The 22827-nt window shown below is 38.4% G+C and overlaps 1 protein-coding gene across 3 annotated transcripts in view; it reads left to right on the top strand.

Annotated features, from left to right (window-relative positions):
* Positions 1-22827, top strand: part of INPP4B (inositol polyphosphate-4-phosphatase type II B) — a 312873-nt gene that overhangs the window by 20242 nt on the left and 269804 nt on the right. Inside the window, exons 1-2 of one of the 3 annotated variants that reach the window (XM_027698882.1) lie at positions 16473-16589; positions 19316-19374. In XM_027698882.1, the coding sequence (XP_027554683.1) occupies positions 16478-16589; positions 19316-19374 (171 nt within the window). In that variant the 5' untranslated portion in view covers positions 16473-16477. Of the gene's footprint in view, positions 1-16472; positions 16590-19315; positions 19375-22827 lie in introns of those variants that run through there. The other 2 variants (XM_027698884.1, XM_027698885.1) reach the window with 2 other exon arrangements.

Consider the following 22827-nt stretch of genomic DNA (forward strand, 5'->3'; position numbering starts at 1 on the left):
CTCTTATCCTCTATAGGCTGTGCTAGAAACTGCTGTAATACATTAAAAACCTGATAACATGATTAGTAAATCTAAATCTACTAGATTTGCTTATTAGTTTCCATTCAAGGATGCACATCTTGAGTCCAGATTTTCTCTCTTTGCCCAAGGGCCATTTGCTGTTGAATAGGTTGTTCAGTGTTTTTTAAAATTTAGTAAAAATCATAATAAGAAAGAGGTACATTGATATAAGTTGGTTCCTATTGTGTCTGAAAAAATACAGATGCAATCAGGCATACTAAGAGCTACCTGCTGTCTAATCCCAGGCTAAACCCAGAACGATTTTTCAGTCATTCATCTAATACTACCTAGAAGTTCCTATCAGTGACTTGGTCTCTTTATCCCAGATGGATTAATTTAGGTATCACTTGTGTTTATATATCCTGCTTATCCTTTATATGATCAATCCTACTGTAGGTTTTCAGTAAGTAATTTTTCCTTTAATCCCATCAATTCATGCATGCAGCTGCTTTACATGCTAGTGTTTGGCTTTCTTGTATCTGCAATCAGTGAACTAGATCTGAGTACATCCCAGTCCTGGATAGAGAACTGGTAGCAGTTTGAGCATAGTGTCTGGGTGAAACTTCCATCTTTCTATCGTTTTTGTGAAATACAGGTTGCCAAGTTTGTCTTCAAAATAACCTCAGAGTTGCAACTGGATTAGGGAAAAAAAAAGTTACTTGAATATTAAAGAAATCAATAATAATGAAAACAAAGTCAAAGACAGACCAGAAGTTTGCTGATCTGTGTATTATAAATGTAGCCAATATGTGGGATTAAAAATACCAAGATGCTTAAAAATGCCAGGAAGCAAGGTAGTGAATAAGAATTCTGTGTGTATATACATGTAGATGTGTGTGTTCAAGTGGATGCAGTAAGTCTAACTGAGCTCTGTCATTTGCTGAAAAATAATTTGGAAACTAATTGTAAATTACTAGTGAAATTATTATTTTAGCTTTAAAAAAGTCTAGTGTGCTTCAAACGTGCTCTTCTTGTCTTACTAGACATGTTTGATGATATGTTATAGGCAAGTTATTCAAACTTTGTCGGGGTGAAGTACCTGTGGCTTACATTGTGCCTGAAATGAAATAAATAACTGCTAGAAAAGAGAGGTTGAGTAGACAAGAAATAGAGTTAGGCTAATGCTTGCAGTAGGGCCAGACATCCTTGAAGGAGTCAGGTGATGACCAGGAAATGCCCTGGGAGTATTAATGTTGTGTCCTGTCAGCAGATGTGGTAGAAGCTGTGTTCCCTCTTGTGTTTGTAGCAGTTACTGCATTTCTGTGTTGCTCATGAGTGAAGTGGTGACAGAGTTGCATTTCAAATTTATAAAGGTGTCTGGCATTTCTGGGTTTTGTTTTTTTTTTTTTTCCTGTAGAATGGGTGAGGTTCTGTTCTATGAATAGATGGATAGCTCTTAGGTGCTATGAAATAAGGGGAGGTAATGGACACTGACATTTTTAGCACTACAAAAGGTGCAATTTTAACTTTGAGTTTAGGGTTTTAAGCTGCTGTGATATGATCTGGACCCAGAGAGCAGGCTCAGTATTTCAAATAACCTGGCTCAGAGCTTTTTGATAAAGATCTCTGCATATATTAAGGCTTCTGGCAACAATATGGGGCTTAATCTGGGGTAATGCTGAAGTAATTGTGTCCATAAACTTTGGATTTGGTACAAAATACATTTGGTATTGAATCCATATAGTGTTTTGATAACAGCAAAACATTTGCATCTTCTCTGTATATAAAGCCAAGTACTGATAAAAACAAACTTGTACTTTTATGGTTATGTACTTCACTTGCCCTCTCCCATTTATAACTTCATATAGTAGTAGAAAGAAGAAAAGTATGTCAGCTACTGCTCCATCTCTTCTCCGTGGTGATAATATGATAAGGAGTTTAAGGGACAAGATTCTAAGGAAAGACTTCCTTTAAAGGTCTGACAAGGTCATATAATATTATTACAAACTATGTCCTGAGATTGAGAGGGGCATGTAAAATGAGGAAAATATTTGTATTTACTTCGAGTGTTTGTGAATAACATTTGTGCTTCCTTATGAAAACATGAAGACCAAATATTTTCGGAAAAAACATGCTAAAAAAAATTTGCTGTTCTTTTCATACTATCACTTAATAATTAGGCCCAGTAAAATTAATGTTCCATCATAACTTTCTGAACTTTAAGCCAAGCAACTTGTAAATAGTATAACCACAAAGAAATTTTAAGTGTTACAGGGCCTCCTTAGAAATCTGTCTTAAGGGTCCAGAACAGAGTTGCTATATTAACTTTTTCTCTTCTATGCCATGAGAAACTGCAACTTTTTGTCTTTTCTGCTTTTATTCTGCAAGTGCTTGTTTCATTTAACTTTGTCTTTTAGTAAGTACAGCTTGTTTTTCTCTCGGTATCTCCCAGTGACAGGGGTAGTGCTATCTATTGTTTCTTATTCTAAATTGCTTCTGACTTCATTTTATGTGTGAGGAGTATGGGAGTACTGATTTGTGGCTGCTGCTTTCACGCTTTATCATGATTTTCTTTATTGTTGCTTAAGAAAAGTGACAAGGCAGCACTTGAGATTCAGAACTTTCTTACTGTGGTAGTAGCACTGAAGCTCTGTCACTTAAGACTGCATTGCTTTGCTGTGAATATAGAACTAGTGCCACATACTGTCCTGTAGCTAAAGCCCATTTCCAGTTTGGATGTTTATTAACTTCAGTTTCTAGTTGGATACTTGGATTTTTTGATAACTAAAGGAATATGATTAGTAACTTTAAGAAAGAGAGATTATTTAGAAATTACTCCTCTATTTTCCTGTGAGATTCTCCATCCCCACCCTTCTTACTAATGGTTAGAAAATGAGTCACTAGAAACTCCATGTAACCCATGCTGGTGAACCTATTTTACTTTGGGAGTGGGGGAAGGTGAAAGAAATGTTAAGTTGCAATGAGCTTCTTTTCCAAGCCTGCTAACCTATTTTGTTTGTGTTGCTTTGTCATGGATAGACCAAAAGCATAGAGCCTGGAGGTCACATAGGGCTTTGATATAGTGGTGGAATGTAGAGGTGGGCATACCCAAAATTGTAAGTTTACAGATGTTCTGGACAAAATGGTAAATCCAATTCAATATTACATGTGTATTCAATATACAAGGGAAGCTTGAGGCTCTAAAAAAAACAGGCTGAAGAGAAATCTGTGTAATGGAGGGTAATTGCAGATGTTTGTGACTCTGCAGATGGCAGAAATATTGAGGGCTTCTTTTGGAAGAGTCCCGTGGGCTGGAGAAGCTGCATGGCTCTGTGCAGGCTCACTTGGCGCTGAGCAGAATTCTCCCAGGCCTTGGAACACAGACATACAGCAGGATAACAGAGATGTGTTACTTGAGACCTATTCCTACAGAAAGGAATTAGAAATTTTGACCATTTAAAATGCATTTACTGCAAGAGGAGTCTTTCAACAGACGAGATCAAACTATAATCCCCAGAGAAACGGCTTGCTGGTGTCGAGAATATACGCTACTGCTGAAGAACTTGAAATTGAGAAATATGATAGAATTGCATAATGCCTGTTTTTTTTATTAATGTATATGCGAAAAGAGGTAGGAAACCAAGGATAACACGGTGTAACTGTACAGAACAATAGACAATTATTAGAAAAATTAAGTGCAATAAATATTTCTGAGAACAGTAGTCACTAATGGTTATGACTATGCCAGCTTTCAGTGCAGTTAAGGCTGTATTAGCTGAAACGCAAGCAGGGCTGAAACACTTTTGTGGGAATACCAAGAGCTTGGGGTATAAAATGGAGTAATTTGAACTGCACAATGTTAGACTGGATATCACCGCCATAAGATAATAATATAGGAGTCATGGCAGAATATGAATATTTAAGGATACAGCTGAAAGCTAGAAATAGAAGTTACTGGATAGCACTATAATACATGATATTATAATATTATAATAATATTATTGAGTGTATATTACAATATTATAATAATATTATAGAGTGTTGCTCTAATAATTTAGAGGAAATGTGAATGAAGCAGAAACCCCTTGGATTGATGTCAGTTCAGTGAAAGGTTCTAAGAGACTTCTGAGGTGTTGGTAGATCTCTGAAGGAGCTGCAGTGCTGGATCTGGAAACAGGTAATTGTAATGGTGTAAAGATAAAAACTACTGGGTACATCATGAGAGCAACTACCTTCATTGCATATCACCTTGAGAACAAGTGCTTCTGATAATGATAGGTAGGGCCATGATATTGTGGTTGAGAGGTATAACAGTTCTTAAAATTTGAAAATAAATCATGGGACCAAGAATGGGTGAGGTTGGGTTTGAGTACTGTAGTTTCAACTCAGACTTTGTGTATCTTGAGTATTTATATGCTTTTGGTCCTGTATGTTTTCCTGAGAGATGGAGTCAGGGAAGTATCATAAGGACTCCCCTTCTCTATAGGGGATGAATTTAAAAATAAAAACAACCCCAAAACTTGACTTCCTTTGACACTTCTAGTAAGGGAAAGAAGAGAGCATAAATGTAAAGTAAAGGTCAGTGTTGGCATAATGATGTGGATAATTTGGACATTAAGATATTTACTTTGAAAATTAGAGAAGGTTCTTGCCATTAAACCAGGTCAGATACTGGAACAACATTCCTCGGGGGATGTAGAAAAAAACAATTTAGATGCTACATTCTGTACATCTGGGGATGTAGAGAAAAGCAAAAGGTTTGAGCTCAGTAGTAATTGTTGTGAAAAGGATTAGATTTTGATGTTGCATGTAATGGTAGGTTTGATAACTCAGAGGGTGCTTTCTGTTTGGTTTTTTTGTTTGTTTGTTTGTTTTACCCCTAGTGTGGTTGGAGTAATCCTGTGTGTCCACCATGTGCTCTCTGGGTTCAGTTGGCTGTTTGATGTCTGGTAGAAACTTCACGTTGAAGTCACTTTGTCTTTCTCTGCGTAGAGATAGTTCAAGCTTTTCAAGCAGTAACTTTTTGTTAACAGTTTCTTCTGAGAATTAAATCAATTAAATTGAAATGCCACTGCAACACTTACAAAAATAGTTGCCCTAAAGCTTTTATTTCCATGTCAGGAGAAATTTTTAATAGGACTTCAGGCCTTTAAAGCAGTTAATGCTGTAACTGACAGTTTCTGACCCTTGGTAATTCTTTTGTGTTTGAAAGGTAATCATAGGAACAGTCTTTCATTCTCGCACATTTCAAAAGCACCAGCACAAAAAATAAAAAGGTGAAAATGATAATTCCCCTCTTTCACCTGCTACCCTTCTAGACTTCACACCTCTTCCGTCCACCTGCAGAAAGAGTCTGATGTGACTGGTCTTGACACCTGTGCTAATGGCAAGGGAGTTGTCTGTGCCTCTCCCTGCATAGTGATTTTTAAATGAATGTTATACTCTTTTGCTAGAGCAAAATAAATGTTGAATCTTCTTAGTTTGGTAGAGCAGAAGAAATCAGTTAATGTATCCATAGAATAATTAAATATAGCTAAGTTGGTTTTGGGGAAGCAAATAAACAGTAAACAGCTTAATAAAGAAGTCTTGGGGGTCTGTGTTACTGCTGGGGGTGGGGAAAGTCTTCTAAAAGAGGAATGTTGGGCAAAAGTTAAAGCTTTGGCCATATTTACTGTGAATGCTCAAAGCAAGTGCCAACTTAGTGGCGTTCCAAACAAAATGAAAAATGCCAGTCTTCCTTTGATTTGTTTATTTATTTTAAAAATCTGTATGCTGGGAAGGAAAAGAGATGTTTAATGTTGAGAAGCAACCAGAGAAAGTTGGCACTGCAGCTATCCTCCAACTAACATACTCCTATTGCTGCCTTAAGGAAATTAAGGAAGAAATAAGTTTTTCAGTCATTTATGAATTATTTTCTTTTTGGATCTCTATTGTAAGGTACTGATACCCCATAGTGAATTGGGGAGGGGGTGGGACAACCCAACAACCTATGCTGGGTAAATCGAGTGGAACGCTTTTATAAAATAGTGTTCATGTGTGTGCTTGCAGTCTGAAAATTATAAGATGTTCTCAGGGGAATGCAAAAGCTACTTACCAGGAGAATTTAAGTATCTTAAACTTCTTTGTCTAAACTCGTGCCCAAGTTGTTTTTCTGCCTTGAAGCAAGATGGATAAAATAGTTTAGGCTAGAGTCTGAAAATTCAAAAAGGAGGGAAAAAGTCCTAAAGCCATTGATGTTCTATTTGAAATAACAGTTTTAAGGCTGTTATACATCAGTTGCAGAAAGTATGCCCCTCTACCAGCTGCAGAAGAACTTTTAGTCCACAGAGCCAGCCACCTTAGCTGGGTTTGTTTATAGAGCTGGAAGAAGCTATGGATGAATCTTAAAAGCTGACTCCATTCTGGCCTAGACCCTGAGGTTCTAGTGTGCTGCCTTCTTATCTCCCCTTTACCCTTCTAGATCTACCAGCAGCTCCCACAGAGAGCTCTCTTTTCATAATCCTCCACATGTGTACTCTCCTTCATGTTCCAACTCTAATGACTCTTCCCAGTCCATACTCAGTTTCCATTTCTGATGCTTCTCTTGTCCATCACCTTAAAATACCTTGGTATATGTGGTCCTTTCTTTTCTGTCCCCAAACTTTCCTTCTTTTTGTGGTGTCCTAATCTACTTGACTCTCTGGTGGCTCTTTCCATGAAGTCTGCAGCCTTGAAGCAGACTTTGAGAAGTATGTCTGGAATTGCATTTCTTTTGAAAATTATTTCTTGAAAAACACTTTTTTGTTTCATAAGTTATCTAATATTCCTGATTATTCAATACAAAAGAAAGCATTCATTCTGAAAGATTCAAAATCTTAAGAGATTCACATCTTTTAATGTATGCAAATGTAGTTAAGATCAAAATAACTGCACGTCTGCAGCAGTGCGATGACATTGTAATGGAATGATGCAGTGAGGAGGAGGAAGATAGTTAATTATGATATTATTCAAATGTATTTTTGTACTGAATTAATTGTACTGTTACATAGTCATTCTGTCTGTATGGGCATATTCTTCTCCAAAATCTGCCTCTATGTCACAAGTAACATTGATAACTGCTCCAGGGATTGGGATTGAGTTTAGTCCAGCCACTATTTTTACTTGGAGGGCATCTTCCTCAAACTGTGCTTACTGTGTGAAGTCCCTCTCCATAGGCTAGACCTTACTGCTCCATCGTTGCCTACTGCAAACATATGTCAAAGCCTTAGTAATACCCAGACTGTGAGGAAAACCTACTCCAAGCTCTGGCCAGGCTGTGGTTGTTCTGCTTTGCCTCTGTGATGGGATGACGGGAAAGCAAAGAACGCCAGTGTGACCAAGGAACAGCCTGTTTGTAGCCACTGCTGCAGAGCTTTGCAAGTTGAAGCTCCAAGGGAAATTCTTTTTTCCAGCCTTTTCAGAGTCAGATCTTTTGGTGTTTTGGATTTGTTGGTCCCCTTCTAAGTTCTGTTTCTCTGCTTCAGGCTGGTTTCCCCGTTAATTCTTGCCCAGAGGGTTTTTTAGAAGCTGAGAATCCTTCAAAGCGTGTAGGTCTGATTAAAATGTAGGTGATAATCCTTCAGCGAGAGGTTGAGCAGCTTTTCCAGACTGGGCAATCGGATGCAATTTTACTACAGATGAAAAAAAGGCTGTTGCCAGCCATTCGCATCCTGAGGCAAACTCAGTTTCTGTGTCAAGGGACTTGGCTTGTACTATTGTGCACCTTCAGTTTTCATCACAGAGACATCCAGCCCTGGACTGCCTCTAGTAAAAATCGTGGTTATGCTTCACGTTTAATACAAAGGCACTCATTTAAATCAGACATACCTGCTCTGTAATAATTTTATCATACCACTGAAATCACGGCCTTTTTACCCAAATAATTCTGTACCTGAGGAGCATGAATATCTTATGAAACCAACTCTTGAATTTTGTATTGAGTGTGTTAGTTTGACAGCCTTGTTTTTTAAGTTTGCTGTGAACTTTTTATCTTTGCATGAGGTGTTTAATCTGAAGAACATGTATTTTTAGTGGGTTTTATGTAGCTGGGCTATTTGTCAGTTCCAACTTCTTAGACTAAGGTTGTTTAAAAAAATATTTGCAAAAACATTTGCACATGATCCTTTATAGCTAAAGAGATTACGGTGTCGTACACTACAGGGTAGATAACTGTATGCAGAAATCAAGTTCAATGTGTGGCTCTATTCCCTGATTGATAACTTACTTAATAAGATTCAACTTATTTTTCAGGTGGTTTTTTTTTGTATTTCCTCACTGTTTCCAGCCAGGTAAAAGCTGCATATTAGTGAAAACAGGTAGTATAGTGATGGATATTCTTAATTACAAAATTTAAGTTTACATTAGTGAAGTGTTACACTTCCCAAATTGCCTGTCTGCATGGGAAGGTGTTAGTTGGTTTTGACTTCACAGATGGTGTCTGTTGCTTACAGGTTGTAATACCAAGGAATTCTGCAGCCAGAAATTCAGCAGACACATAGGTTGTCTTGGAACAAGCCACAGAGGAGAGCTTTTCTATGGGCACATATGCAGTTTGAGTTGCCCTAATCTTAATTGAGACAAGTATTTGGGAAGAGTTTGATCATCATCTGAATCCTCCTTTGTCCTCGGATTCAAGTTGTGGTTCTAAAGTATCACCTCTTAGTTTCTTCTGGCCTTTTTTTAACTTTGGATGAATTTAGGGGGATAGCAGCAGCTTGGTTTAAAAAAAAAAAGTGAAGCTTTTGTCTGCTTGATAGGTGTTATTCATCCTTTAAAATACATCAACTTTATTCCTATCTGCTAATTGAGGATATGTTGTTGATCAAACAGTCAATAAATGACTTGTTTTTGCCGTAGTTGGCAGATCAGTATAAAGCACCAACATATTTAGTAGTTTTTACGTTCCACGAGTTTTGTTGCATTTCTTCCCCGTAACTGTTTTGCAGTTTTCCCTTCCTCAAATGATAGTTTCTGCTGAAGTGAGACTTCTGTTGCATATAAAAACTGAATCATTAATATTGAGACACAGTTAAAATGGTTTATGGTTCTTCCTTACCATAACAGCACAAAGTCACCATTTCCTAGATTTAGTTGTTCAACAGTTATGGTCTTAACAGCGATACTTGCTTTTTAATTAGAAATGTACTTAACTAGATATTTGTGAACTTTCAGGAGCAGTATATTTAAGTTGGGAATGTACTTAATATAATGATTCCCCACCCACCCCCCGGTATTTCACTTGACTTTTAATTATTCATATTAAAGATCATCAAATATTAATTGCCGTACTTTTCCATGCTTTCCTGCTGTCAGTTTAGAGGTAATTGAGGGAAACCCAGTAGTCTCTTTCCCATGGAAATTAGAGGAGCAGGAGAGCTCATAGTCTCTCCCTAAATGTGGAATAATACAATTGAAGCCTCTGCTGGGTCTTCACATTTGTGTGTTAAAGCTGTGTGTAACTTTTGTCCTAAGGCTGCAGTTACGCTGTCGTGCTAAGCTGACACATCTGTGGCCATCTGCAGAAGGGTTACCTGTGGGGGCACACTTTTGGCCTCTGTGTTGGGCTGGCACTGGCATTTCTGCAGCCAGGGAGTCAGTCTGATCAGGAGACAGCTTGATCAGGTTTTCATCAAGGTCAGTTCCTTAAGCTGACTGACACCAGCACCGGTGCTGCTCTGGGGAAGAAGGGCTGCCTTTCCCCAGGAGCCTGTACCTGTGTCGGGTCAGTGGCTGCCCCAGCGCAGCTGGAGGGAAGTTGCACTGTGAACACTCGGTGTCACAGTGAGGTGGCTGGGCTCAGGAAGGCAGTAGACTCCTCCTTGCTCAATCCTCTGCCTAGCAGTGGTGCAGTAAACCACCTGGGAACAACTCCCACAACAAATAAATTACTTCCCTTTCATAGGAATGGCTTTCAGTTGGATCAGTATCAATGGCTACAAGTACATTGTTCAATGGGTGTGTCAGGTTCTACTTGTTTGCAGTGTTTATTTGTATTACCCCTTTTAAAGGAAGCAAAATGCAAGATTTTTATGATTTTTTTCTTTTTTCTCCCTAGAATGATCGCATCTGAATGCTGGCAAGCTACATGAATCATTTAGGAATTTGCTTGACTGGGGAGTCTGTCAGCTGAAGGGAAGACAGAGCTGTTCTGTGTGGTTGCTATTTTTTCAGCTGAAGGGAATACCTTCAAGCCAATCCAGCATTTAATTTTTCATTATCTGTCTCCAAATGGAACAGCTCACCTCTCACAGCTTTTTTTTTTCGGGAGTTACTTTGCTTTTAAAGTCTTTTTAAGTTTAAGACTTTTTGAAAGGGACTTGCAAACAGTAGTGATAGAGAACGAGGGTGCTGGTTGGTTTATGTGGTGCTGTATTATGCCATTGCAAGGTCATGCCTCCTTTGGAAGAAGGCCGGCTCTGGTTAGGAACAGTCTTTTCAGCTGGAGCTCCTGTTATTTGTTAGGGCATAGCGAGGTAAGGGTGATGGAACTGAAAACTTAGCAAGAACGAAGATGTAAAAGGTATTACAATATGGTATGTGTGTGATTCAGCATAAAATACAACTGAAATAACCACTGGTACTATTGAGAAAAACAGATAATCATTTAATGTTTCTGTTACCTTTCTTCTAGACACACACATACACAAAATTCAAATTTGTTTTCAATGCTCAGTAAAGGGTGTCCTAGGAAGTTTCATGACTCACTAACTTGCTGAATATTGCAGGCCTGTCATATTTTTATTTGGAAGGCCACAGTGGCTGATAAATGGTAGGAAGAAACACTTGAAGTAGTTGAGTGTGATAGTCTGTTCAAATGGATTGCAGTAGTACTGGCAGCCTAAAAAGTGTAAGTGTAAACTACAGACAATATATGATCAGCCCCAGCTTTGACCTTGCTAGAAGGAAATAAGACAGCCAGGAGACAGGAGATTGAGACAAGAGATTGAGAAGTTAGAAATAATCTGAAATTTTCCATGGGTACAATGACTTAGCTTGGCTGTGTGCAGCCAGCTGATAAGCATCTTCATATAGAAAGAAATAACTTTGTATTGCCAATAGATACCTTCTGTAGATAGCCTAGCATTTAGTGATATTTGGTCTTGCCTATCTTACCTCAGTGAGGAAGAAAAACAACCCAAACCTACAGAGAAGATTCTTTTGTAAGACAAATGTTCCCCTACTGTTTTCTACCTTTATAGTGAGGTTGCCTTTGCAGATCCCTGAAACATCCTTTGGAACACAGTCTCTGGATTTATGTCAGCCAGGAGTTTCTTCCCTAATCAGCTGATCACCCGTTAATGATTTTCAAGGTAAAACTTGGATACAGGATAGATTTTTGAACCTTTTAGATATATCAATATACCTGCATATTTAAAACTCCTGTCACGCATTAATTCTTTTTGCTGACTCTGCACTGTACTCTTATTTTCTCAGTTGAAGACAAAAAAATCTAGTGTTTTGTTTCACTGTACAGGGACCATGGATAGAAAGCAGAGTTTTAATGGGGGAGTATGTGTTATTTATGTTTTATGCCCTAATAAAAAGACAGTGTGTGGAATTAGCAATATCTCTCTGCTTAAAAAGAATATAAGTTTTGAAGAGAAAATGGACTGATTTTGCACCTCTCCTTTTGAAGGCTGTTTCCTGTGCTGTGTGTTGCAAAGATTAAAGAAGTTCTTAATACAAAATGATGTGAACTAAAAATATTGTACCTTTTCAAAGGAAGAGAATGGAAATTTAGAATGCATTTGGCAGAGTCTCTGAGGACTTGAAAACATAAGCTCCAGTGTTTTTCTTTTTGAAATTGCTAAACTAGTAAAATCAGTCAATTTTATTGACTTGGTTTCAGAGATTTAGGAGATTGCAGTATTAAAAAGCTTGTACTTTAACACTTTACCAAAATATCTGGAATTAAATGCAGTACTAATGAAAGCAGTGAGGTATTATGCACTGATTACTTCAATGTTGATCTGGGCTTATGATCCATAAAAAAACTTGGAACCCTAAGAGACAGTGTTGAAAGTGTTGTTTAGGGTAGTGTGTGCAGCCATGAAGGTGGTTCCTCTCTTTTTGTATTGGCACTAGTGACCCCCTGCACTTACTACTTTGGACAGGTGCAGATTGGTGGTTATCTGAAACTAATAAAGTATGTCTTAGTAGTTGTCCTGCAGGGTGCAAGCCTTGGAGATCAGCTGCAAACTGTTTTGATGGGTAGCTTTTATTCATGCTGGTCTTAGGTGCTGAAATCAATTTTGTTCAAGATTTTATCTTGCATGATTAATCTTCCTTGTAATGTAAGATTACTTGAACATGCTACTAGTTCTGTTTGACTTCTAACATTTATGTGTAGGTTAAGAGGTGGGTTTATATCTCTGCAAGGGATCTAAAATGTGCATTTCTCTCACTGTATTAATCAAAGCTGTGCAACTATAAGGCTGGTGCTTAACAGTTACAACACATTGCGGCTCTTCTTCTGCTTCACGTGAATCAAGTAGTTGATTGTTCCCTGTCCATAGAAAGGGATCATGAAAACTATAACTGCAAATGCAGGGAGACAGAGGACATCCAACAGAGAACTTGATAAATTTTGTGGTCCATGAGCTGTCGAAACAGTCATCTCTTCCAGAATTATTGCTTTCAAGGACGTAGACTCCTCCACCTTTCTCTCCTGACCACTCACAAAGGAATTGACTGGTCCATTTTGTGTATGAATTATGGTTGTGGTGATTGTGTGTGGAAGAGTGTTGAGAGGGACTTCAGATTCAGGATGCCTCTATCTCCAGCCATGAGCATTAAATAATGCCTGCCTCTTGAACCACCAGTATTAAATAACTGAAGATAATACCTTTTTTATCTGAGTTCATGCTAGGAAAGAAATTATCTAGGACAAGCATTTAAAGGCAGTATACGACTAAGTAGTTTCCCTGACTAACAGCTTTATTCCAAAATGGAGACAGAAGGGAAATGGATTATTGAGCTAAAAAGTCTTTCTGCTCCTTCAAGGAGAGCTGGTGCTGCAGCTGAAGATGGACACATCTATCAGTGTTGTTTACCTTTCATTTTACTGGTGTGCCAACACTGGCTGTGTTTGCCTTTGGATGGGCGTCGAGTTTCTCAGTTAATCCAAAGTTTGAATCCCACGATCTCTTACACCATTTAGGTCTGAATAATATTCAGGCATTTTCAGATAAGTTTAGCTTCTCTGGCAAACTTCCAGGAACAGGCACCTTGATTATTATTGCTGTGGAAATCTGCTGGCCCAGCTGCCTTGCATTTCAAGCTACTGGCTTATGTGTACTGAGGCTGCTGTCTCAAGGGTTTTAACTGCTGTGTACTATTCTTACTGTCCCCCATGATTTGCATGTTATGGCTCATATGCAGAGCAAGTGATGCACAGATGTGATAGAAGGAATTTCTAGACCATTACTACTTTACTGATAGATGAGTGCAAGAGATATATACCATCTCCCTTGAGGGGGAAAATAGCAAAATCAATATGCATATCTCCTCCTGGAGTTTCTTTATTGCTTTCAATAGCCTTTCCAGAAGCCCAGTACGTTCTGTTTACCTGATACTGTTTTTAACTTTGCTGGAAAGCAAATGCTTTCTTAAATAGCAGTTTACAACTTGTCTCGTCCCCTACCTTCTGTGTTTTGCAGTTCTATGTGGAATACAGACGTCCATGCATTCCAGTAATTACTGCATTTAAGCATAATTAGGGTTTAGCCAGTAACCTTCATTGCTTTGATAGCATAGGTTTTAATCAGTCATTGATGGTTTTCAATGACTCTTCCATCTGGGACCAGACTCATAGGTTCTGACTTTCTTCATGCTGCTCAAAGAGATGGAAGCAATAAAGAGTAACTGTATGCAGATGAAGATGCTATTTAAGGTAGATTTATAAGGTGTTTATAAAATGGACTGGAACTGATTAGTTCACAAACCAATAAGTAAGTAGGTTGCTTTTGAATTTCTAGAAGTGTGTTCTCTAAAACAAGAGAGCTACCAATGAACTGTGTGAAAGGTGTGCAAGATGCCTGAGAGGGCATCCCCCCCAAGAGGGGACAGTGCAACAGTTGGAGACCACAGAAATTTTTTAGCTTTCCAAACTTGTTTGTTGTTTTTTAAAAAACAAACAGGTCCATTGCAAACACTGTTGTTAAAAATACAGTCTGTGGCTTGTAAAACAAAATGAAGAATTAAGTCCACTCAGCATACAGAGGCAAGTAGGAATTGGACACTGGACACATTGCCAGTCCCAAAGTCCCTGCATGCCCTGGTAAACCCTTTTTCCAAGGGTCATCGTGGCTGGCTCTCTTGTGTCATGTGGCCTAGCCAGCATCTTTCCCTGCTCCTCTAATAGATTTGGTCTTCAATGCTGAATATGCTCATAGTGTTAGATTACAGTGTATGATAAATATCCTTTTTGTGAGTCCTATATGTCATCTCTCCACAGCTGTAGTCTATCAATTTACAAAGCATTGGCAACCAGCTGCACCTGCATGATGGTGCCTCCCTTGGAGTCGGTAGCTCGCTCTGGGCACAGCAGCATCCTGGTGTGGTGTAACTTGCAGGTCAGGTTTTGTTATAAGGCTATGATGTTATAGTTTGCACAAGATCATGAAATGGAGGGAAAGCGTGAAGATGGGGTAAAAGAAGTCTAGCTGCTGATGCTAAAGGGAAAACAAGAAAGAAGGTGTATGTGTGGGAATGAATGGAAAAGTTGGAGCTGCAACCTTCTGCTCCTTAGATATGTGTTGGGACTGCTTGTGTGCATTCTGTTTCTTTCTTGTAAGGGTATTTGATAATGAAGAGGAAACTAAAGAGCCTTTAGCTTTATGGCAGTTCTCCATAGAATTGTAGAACCTCCCTAGGAGGAAAAAATTACTTAGAGATTTGTCTTTATAATGTCATGTTTTTGACTCGGCCGTTTTCCATACGTACAAATAATAGTGAAGTTTGGTCTGCTTTCACTGTTGTAGTGCTATTGGAATTGGCTGTGGTATGGCATTCAGAAGTTACAGGACACAGCAGCAGTCCTTGTATGAGGGATAGACTTGAGAAAAGAAAGTAAATATAAAGTAAAAGTAGAAATGAAAGGGCCCACAGACAGATACAGTGCAGAAGATTTCACTTCTCCTTCAGATCAATAGCTGAGAGGAACTTGTCTGGGAGTTGTTAAACGAGTTGTAGTTCACCAGATAAAGATGCCAGTGCTGTCCTCTGAAGAACAAAGCCTTCTGTTTTAGGGACAGAAACTGGCTTCTGAAGCCCATATGCTGAGGATTGGGTGGCTTTTTAAAAAATTTTTTTAAACTGTATAGGAGTTGTAAAATCTGTCTGATAAACTTCAGTTGCTTGATTGTATGAGGGTTATAGCAAGACTTCTTTTTTTGAGAAAGACCTTTACAAAAGTGTTGGATATTAAGAGGATAGAATGTTTTGGGAATTAAAAGGGAGATCTCTTGAGAACTGCTTCTGTGGCCTTATTTTCTCATTCTTGCAGCACTGTGAAATGGTGCTGTGTTAACTTCAATTCTGACAAAAATATTTGTTTCCCAACTTCCACTGCTCAAAACTCCAACTGTGGATCTTTATTTATTGGAAATGATTTTAATATTGAGGAGGGGTACTGAGAAAGAAACAAAGATCTGTTATATAAAAGTGTCAGGTATAATTTTTTTTTCACTAAGTTCAGTAGATGGAGTTCTAACAAATGAAAGCTTTTTGGTTTTGGGGTTTTTTTTGTTGTTTTGTTTGGGGTGTTTTTTTGTTTTTTTGTGTGTGTGGTGGAGGTGACACAATTAATTTCCTGAAAACAGAAAAAAATGTTCCGAAAGAATTAAAAACTCTTAGAATATACCATGAACAAAAAGAAGCAATCAGTGTCCTAATCAGTGTCAGTATAGCAAAGCATGAATAATTGAGCACATTATGAACTTTTATTGTTAACACTTTGTATTTTGTTAGAGTTGTTGATCCTGTGAAGGAGGTGGAAATCCAAGGCAATCTACCCTCCTTGCCCTGCCCTGTGAATACATACTTGAGCTTTCTAGTTATTTATATGCCTATAACCAAAATATATTTTTAGTGGTATTGATAAACTGGTAGTACTGTGTAGAATTACAGCTTCTGCACAAGGTTCTAGAGCCACCGAAAAGAAACTACGTTTTTCTTTCTTAAAAAAAGTGTGGGGTGTCACCTATGTGACCTTGTTTGCTTTTCCCCTATTACTTACAGTACTCACTTACTATGAATAGAAAGTACAGTGTTTGGAGTGCACAAAAGAGTGGAAATCACAATAAACAGCATCTCCTCTTGTTTTTTTGTTTTGTTTTTAATGTTTCAGTTGACCTTCATATCTGCTGCCTAGATTTTGCTCAGCTTCAACAGATTACCTAATATCCTCATTGTCCTCCTCCATCTCTTACTCATCTTCATCCTCTTCCCTGGCAACCCCATGAGGTTCAATGCTAAAGATCTGGCTTTGCTGGCCAGGCAACCATCAGGTTGTTTTGACAAGGAAGGAAAACTGAAGATTTGCAGAGTGGTTGGGGATGAAAAACTAATAGGTAACAATGACTTGTGCTGAAATATCTCATGGTTGATGTGCATGTTTTCTGCAGCTGTTGGCTTAGTTACACTAATCACATATACCTGTTTTTAGTTTTCTTCATTACTGATGCTTGAGTGGTGCTGAATACCTTTCTAAATAATGAAGCTTAAATCTATTCTTTAATTTGCTCAAGTTTTCAAGTTCCCTTTGCCTGGGAAACAGCACACAGTCTTTAACATTATTATTCTTTTCCTGTAAACAAAGATTGTTTTTTTTCTGCTAGTGATTGCTAGTCACCAGTCACTAGTTGCCATGTTTTAAAAGATTAGCTATCCAGTTCCTCAGAACTTGCCCCTTCCACCTCTGAAAGCTGTGTTCTTCTATCATTATGGATTTTCCATGGCTCACTTCCCACCTCCTTTGCAGGTTTCTTCAGGCTTTTATGATCATACTTTAAATGTCTTTCAATTTCCAGTAAGCTTGAACAAGTGTCTGTTCCCTCAGTAGCTGTTAGAAAATAGCTTATGCTTAGCTGTAAAATCGGTCCTAACACAATAACTTCAGCAACAGCAAATGTTTTATTTTCACTTGTCCCAGCTGATCTTCATTGTGATTGTATTTACTTTTATTTTATTAGAAAAAAATCCAAACAAACCCAAACCCACCACAGACTCAGTTATGGTAAGAGGCTGAGCAAATTCTGTGCCACATTTTCAGAAAATTTTATACATGCCCTGGTAAAACCACAACATACGTTTCCTTATGATAAATAGCAGAGTTTCCTGTGGACAGTGCAGCAAACTTCCTGGACAAGGGGCTTTTGGGAACATCCTCATCTGCCTGCTTTGGGGTTTCTCGACAGGATTATCACCCTGTGTACTCATTGTAGGCAGCATATCAAGCCCTACCCAGTGAATATCTGCTGTTTATGAGGATGTTTTGAATTTTTTTTATGTGGAGTGATAATATTGCTAATACTGCTAAAAACCTTACATTAACTGGAGAGAGACCAAACTTTTATGTAGCTCAGTATCATGGGTTATCTGTGCCATGATCAGTGGTTGCAGATTCTAGCAAAGCGTTTAAGAAGCTACGCATGTGTAAGATGTTCCTATTGCCCAGTAAATCCTTCTGGCTCCCAGCAATCATATGATGATCCCATGGGAAGAAGGGTCATTTCTGTCAAGGCATGCTGGCCACTGTGTATCCTATCCACTGACAGACTTGTCATCATTAGTCTGACTAATCTTTGGACTTGCTTATTTTTCACACTTACAAGGTAGTGACTTTCCCAATCATATAGAAAAATGTCTTGTTACCAGAAAAAGCTGCAGTGTGAATGTGATAGCTTTCCTTCCTTCTGATGCCCATAGGGTTCTGGGGAATGGAATTTAGTCTTAGCAGACTCTTGTACTTGTACTGTAAAGCAGCATACTTGGATCTGATAACTGTGTTTAGATTTTTAGTTGGTGGATGTGCATCAATTTATATTATTTTCTTTTCTGTATTGTCCTTGCACTTTAGTAGGTCTGAAAAGATCCAGGAACTTCAATTCCTTTTAAAAAAAACCCCCAAAACCCCAGGTTGTCACTGAACACAGTTATTCTATGAGTCCCAGTGCCTCTGACTGACTTGTAAACCTTCCACTTTCTTGTGGGGAAAAAGCTACTCTGATTTTCAAATGTTGCTTATTAAAACATCTTAATGGAAATTATGACGAGGAAAAGAGAATTTTGTTTATTTATTGACTGTACCAAGGTGTCCTCCTGCTCAATATAATGTTTTTAGTGGTGGCCAGCTTTGAGGGAAGTACAAGAGTTCTGCAGAGGCAACATGTAGAATAACGTGGCCTTAGGGTACAGCTGTTCTTCCAACTCCCCATCAATTCTAGGTTGGCTGCTGCCTGGAGATATGCCCTCTCCAAAATATGAAAGAATACATCTTGTGTAAAAAATGTTTCTTCCTTTTTTAAGAAATGATCCCTGAAGACACCACATTTGTCCACAAGATCTGTATCTGTATGTTTATAATAGGTTAGGTATCTGTAAGTACCTACAGATACACATACAAGCATGTTTAAAGAAACCGTTGTATTAAAAATCACCTGGCTATGGAAGAATAACTTTTTCAAGTTTTTTGACCCACTCACTGACCCTAAAGTTCTGAAACATTCCCTGTCCTCAAATTTTGATTACATGCCTGCATGTGCATGTACACAAAAATATGTTGTTATTCCCATTGGTTAAGCAATTTTGAAAAGTGTAGTAGAATAATAATAGCCAAGTGACTGTAAATATTTAGGTTTCATTTTATTAACTTTTTTACCTTCTGAAAATTGTAAATTCAGATTAGCATGTTTTAATCTGAATGGAATAGCCAATGTTTTTGTGTCTTAATGTGGATTGTTTGATCTCCTGAAGTGGTGGAAACAAAAGCTGTTCCCTGCTAAAGTGCCTGTTTCTGCTCCTGTGTGAGGAGAAGGGAGAAAAGCTGAGCACACACTGTTGAGTGTGTGCTGCAGTCACCAATACTCTCGGCTGCAGAGTAGAAGAAACCTTCTGGGAAGTTATTTGGCATTTAACAGCATCTTGTACATAGGCAGCCACTGAGTGAAGCTGGCTTTTTTTGGTTGTTAATGATTTTCTTTTCTGACCTTTATAACTAATGCATCTTCTTTGAGAAGCATTTAATGTGTGAAGACAAAAGGTTGTTTTTATTAATCTCTTACTTCTTTGCATACAGAACCGAGGGAGAGATGGTGCCGACTGAAAGGAAATCTGCTTTTTCTAATGAAAAATAAGGTAATTCTTTTTCCTACTGCTTTTCTTGATGTGCTAGTCTAATATGTGAGAACTTGAGTAATCCTTTTTCATGATAGCTGCATTGGCATTGTGCTTTTAGGGACAAAAAAAATAAATCACTATTATTAGAAGAGTGGAGATGAAAAAATCTGTTGTTTGCTGTCTGTAACACTGGGTATTCTTCATGATATCAACATGCTTTTGCTGAATCATAAATAGTCTATGGCGAGGGTCTGCTCTTAACATACATGGGTCTAAATCCAGAATTACTGTACCAAATCCACTGGAATAACGAAAGAAAAATCTCACAGCTAAATAAGATTGTGACAATGCTCAAGATGCAATTTCAGACCCCCTACTACAATTTTTTAGTGTGGTTTTATAACTAAATTTGTTATAAAGAATGGTATTATTTTCTCTTCCTGTGCTGTAAAAAGCATTTATATGCCTGACATGAAGGGCCTGTTAAAATAGGGTCTGACCCTGACACGCTGGAGCTGCTGAGTGCCCTCATTTGTCATTGGCTTTATTAGGAGTTGAGGCCACTTATGCTCTGGAATGAACAAGCACTAAGTGTGGAATTGCTGTTTTTCCTACTCTTTCTGTCTGATATTATGGACTTGCTCCTGTAGTTGCCTGAAAATAGCACTGGATTGTAAAGAATTAGGGAATAGGATTCAGCTTGAGGCGCTTACCTGTTAACAGCAAGTATTTTATAACTGGCTTCCAGATTATTTTTATACTGTGTGGACCAGCAGTTGGATGGAAACAATTGTACTGCTTGGTAGATTGTAAATTTTGTTTGAAAGATTTTTTCAGTGTGATATAGCGGCTTATTTTATTACAGTGATGAATGTGCACATATGGTACGCTTCTAAAGCAGTATTTGCTTTCAAAGCACTGTTCAGGAGCATGTGAGAGACTTCTGTATGTGTGCAAACAAAATGAGATGGTGTGACGTAAAAGTTTCTCTGACTTGAGTTTCGTACAGCTGCATTCTCCTGGGTGGTAAATGGGCTGACAAGTTTATGTAGGTGACAGCAAGTTCATGGCCACCCCTTTGTCACACCCTTGTACATTATCATTCTTCTGTATGACTTGCAGAAACTATTTTTAGTAAAGGGCTTTAAATTTCTAAATACTCCAAGTTCCTCCAAGTGTCCTATTTTCATGGGAGCCTTGGCATTTTGTAAAACAGTTTAAGGAAATATTTTGATCAACTTTGCAACTGTGAAGAGAGGAGGAGGAGGAGATCAAGTGTAGCTTTCAGTTTGGCTCTGCAAACTCGGAGAATTAATGTTACTATACTATACTAGAAGGTTTAGTGAGCATTGGTACTTGGTTTCATGTGCTATATGGTAGCTGTTGTTTTTTTTTTTTTAATCTTTCTTTTTTAATGTGAGGGTGAAGTACAGATGGATGGAATGAGACTGTATCAGTTGGAACAGCAAATCAACTAACACTCTAGGGCCACTCAGGCTGTTCAAATGGAAAGCTGTATTTTGAGAAACTTGGAGAGTGAGACACAAATTAATGACTTGTTACAGAAATGATTTAGGCTTGCAGTAAATAAATGGGAATTCCCCTTGAAATGCTATAGTTTGACTGAACTGGTTAAATATAGGTGGGTGATTTTCACTCTACATTTAGGTCAGTGCTAGAAAACTGCATCTTATTCTGGTTTCCTTGTTTAAAGAGGTTTTCAAAATTTGCAGAAGTTATGGAAGGAACCAGGAGATTTGACAAATTTTAGCTTACCAAAGAAGACTGGTGACACGATTAATGTCAGTGTTTTCAAAAGGTGATTTTATCAGGTACTTTCTTTAATTAGGGAAATCACAGTAAGAGAGAGACTTGGAAATGGAAGTCAGACAAATGCATACGATCACAGAATGATTGGCCAGTGAAGCCCAAGTGTGGTGAGATATAGTGGGTGCTTAGTTTTAAAATGTCACAACCTACTAGGCTCAGTACAGAGACCACTGAGTGATTAAAGGGCAATGTCTTACAATGAATCAAACTAAATGATGTAGCACTTCCTAGTCAGCTTATATCCTAGGAATTTGTAAAAATGGTCATTTTCAGAGGCTTCATCTGTTGGGTATTATAAAGGATGGCTTCTTTGACAAAGACAGATCTCTCTTGAATCTCATATCCATGTTTCAAAAGATGCAATTTATAGGCATACTAAGTAAAACCACAGAGACCCCTGGTGGCCTAGTGGTTAGCGTGCAGGACTTTCACTGCTGCGACCACGGGTTCAAATCCCGGTCTCCTGGCCTGATGGAGGTCGTTAGCCCTGTGAGGCCATCCATCTATGAGAAGGACACTCTAAACAAACCTACGTCCTGAGGACCTCACTGCCATTGTCCAAGCTTGCTTGGCCCCGGCAGATGAACCTTAGGATTAAAGGGTGGGCTCAGTTCAGCGCAGGCTGTGTCTCACCTAAAAAATCCATTGCGCAGGCTGGAAAGGTAAAAGACCTTTCCCCAAATCTTCGTTCGCGAAGATGGGCCATATTATAAGTAAAACCACAGCAATTTGTGTGCTGTGAGGACAGAAGGCAGTGTACCCTGTACTTTTTTTATTCCTTTTTTTTTTTCTTTCCTTATTCTAGAAATGAACAGTTTTCCCATCTGAAGCAGATTCTTGACATAGGAAATCACAGTTTAAATTTTGGGAGCTAGGTTTCCAGTATAATAACAAAAAACAGTCTTATGATGAAAGTTATTGAGCACCTTAATAAGAATAGTTGCCAATTTTCTGCTCTTTACTTGACTTAGCAAGGCTACTAATGAGGTGTGTGAAAGATGTGCCCCAAACAGCACTGAGGAAACCATGTTCCTATTTGTGTTGCTGAAATCTGGCTTGGCTTATGGCTTGACATGGAAGAAAAGTAATTTTGATGTTTTGGAAACTCATCCGAATGCTGAACAATTAACTCTACAAGTCACTGTCATGAAGCAAAGACTGATTTGCTGCTATTCATTAACTGCTGTCAGAGCCACGTGCATGTCTGCATGTACAAATGCTTAATGGCAGACTCTCATTCCTGTTCAAATGCACATAAATTATGCTACTTGTGTAAGAGGAATCTTCTCTATGAAATTGCAAAGGATGCTTCCCGACTTATCTGCGCTGTAAATCCCAAGTAGCATGGCAGTAAATTTTCAGTTCAGGGAGAAAATGTGGTTTATTCTTCCGCTTTTTCATATATGCATGCAGCAGAATGACCTATTAGGCATCTTAAGGACATTTATTTTCCTTGGTCTAGCAGTGGACTTGGTTATTTTGGACTTGGAGTGGACTAAGTAGACCTACTTGTAGGCCTGAGGCATTTGATAGTGAAACTTTTTCCTTTTGCAGACTTTGGTGTGGTATTTTGTGGTGTGGGTAGGTAGGTAATTTTGTTGTTGTTTGCTGTTTTTCCCCCTCCCCCAGATTGGTTCCCTA

Source organism: Neopelma chrysocephalum, unplaced genomic scaffold, assembly GCF_003984885.1.
Source record: "Neopelma chrysocephalum unplaced genomic scaffold, ASM398488v2 Primary Assembly neopelma1_133, whole genome shotgun sequence".
NCBI classification, from domain to species: Eukaryota; Metazoa; Chordata; class Aves; order Passeriformes; family Pipridae; genus Neopelma; species Neopelma chrysocephalum.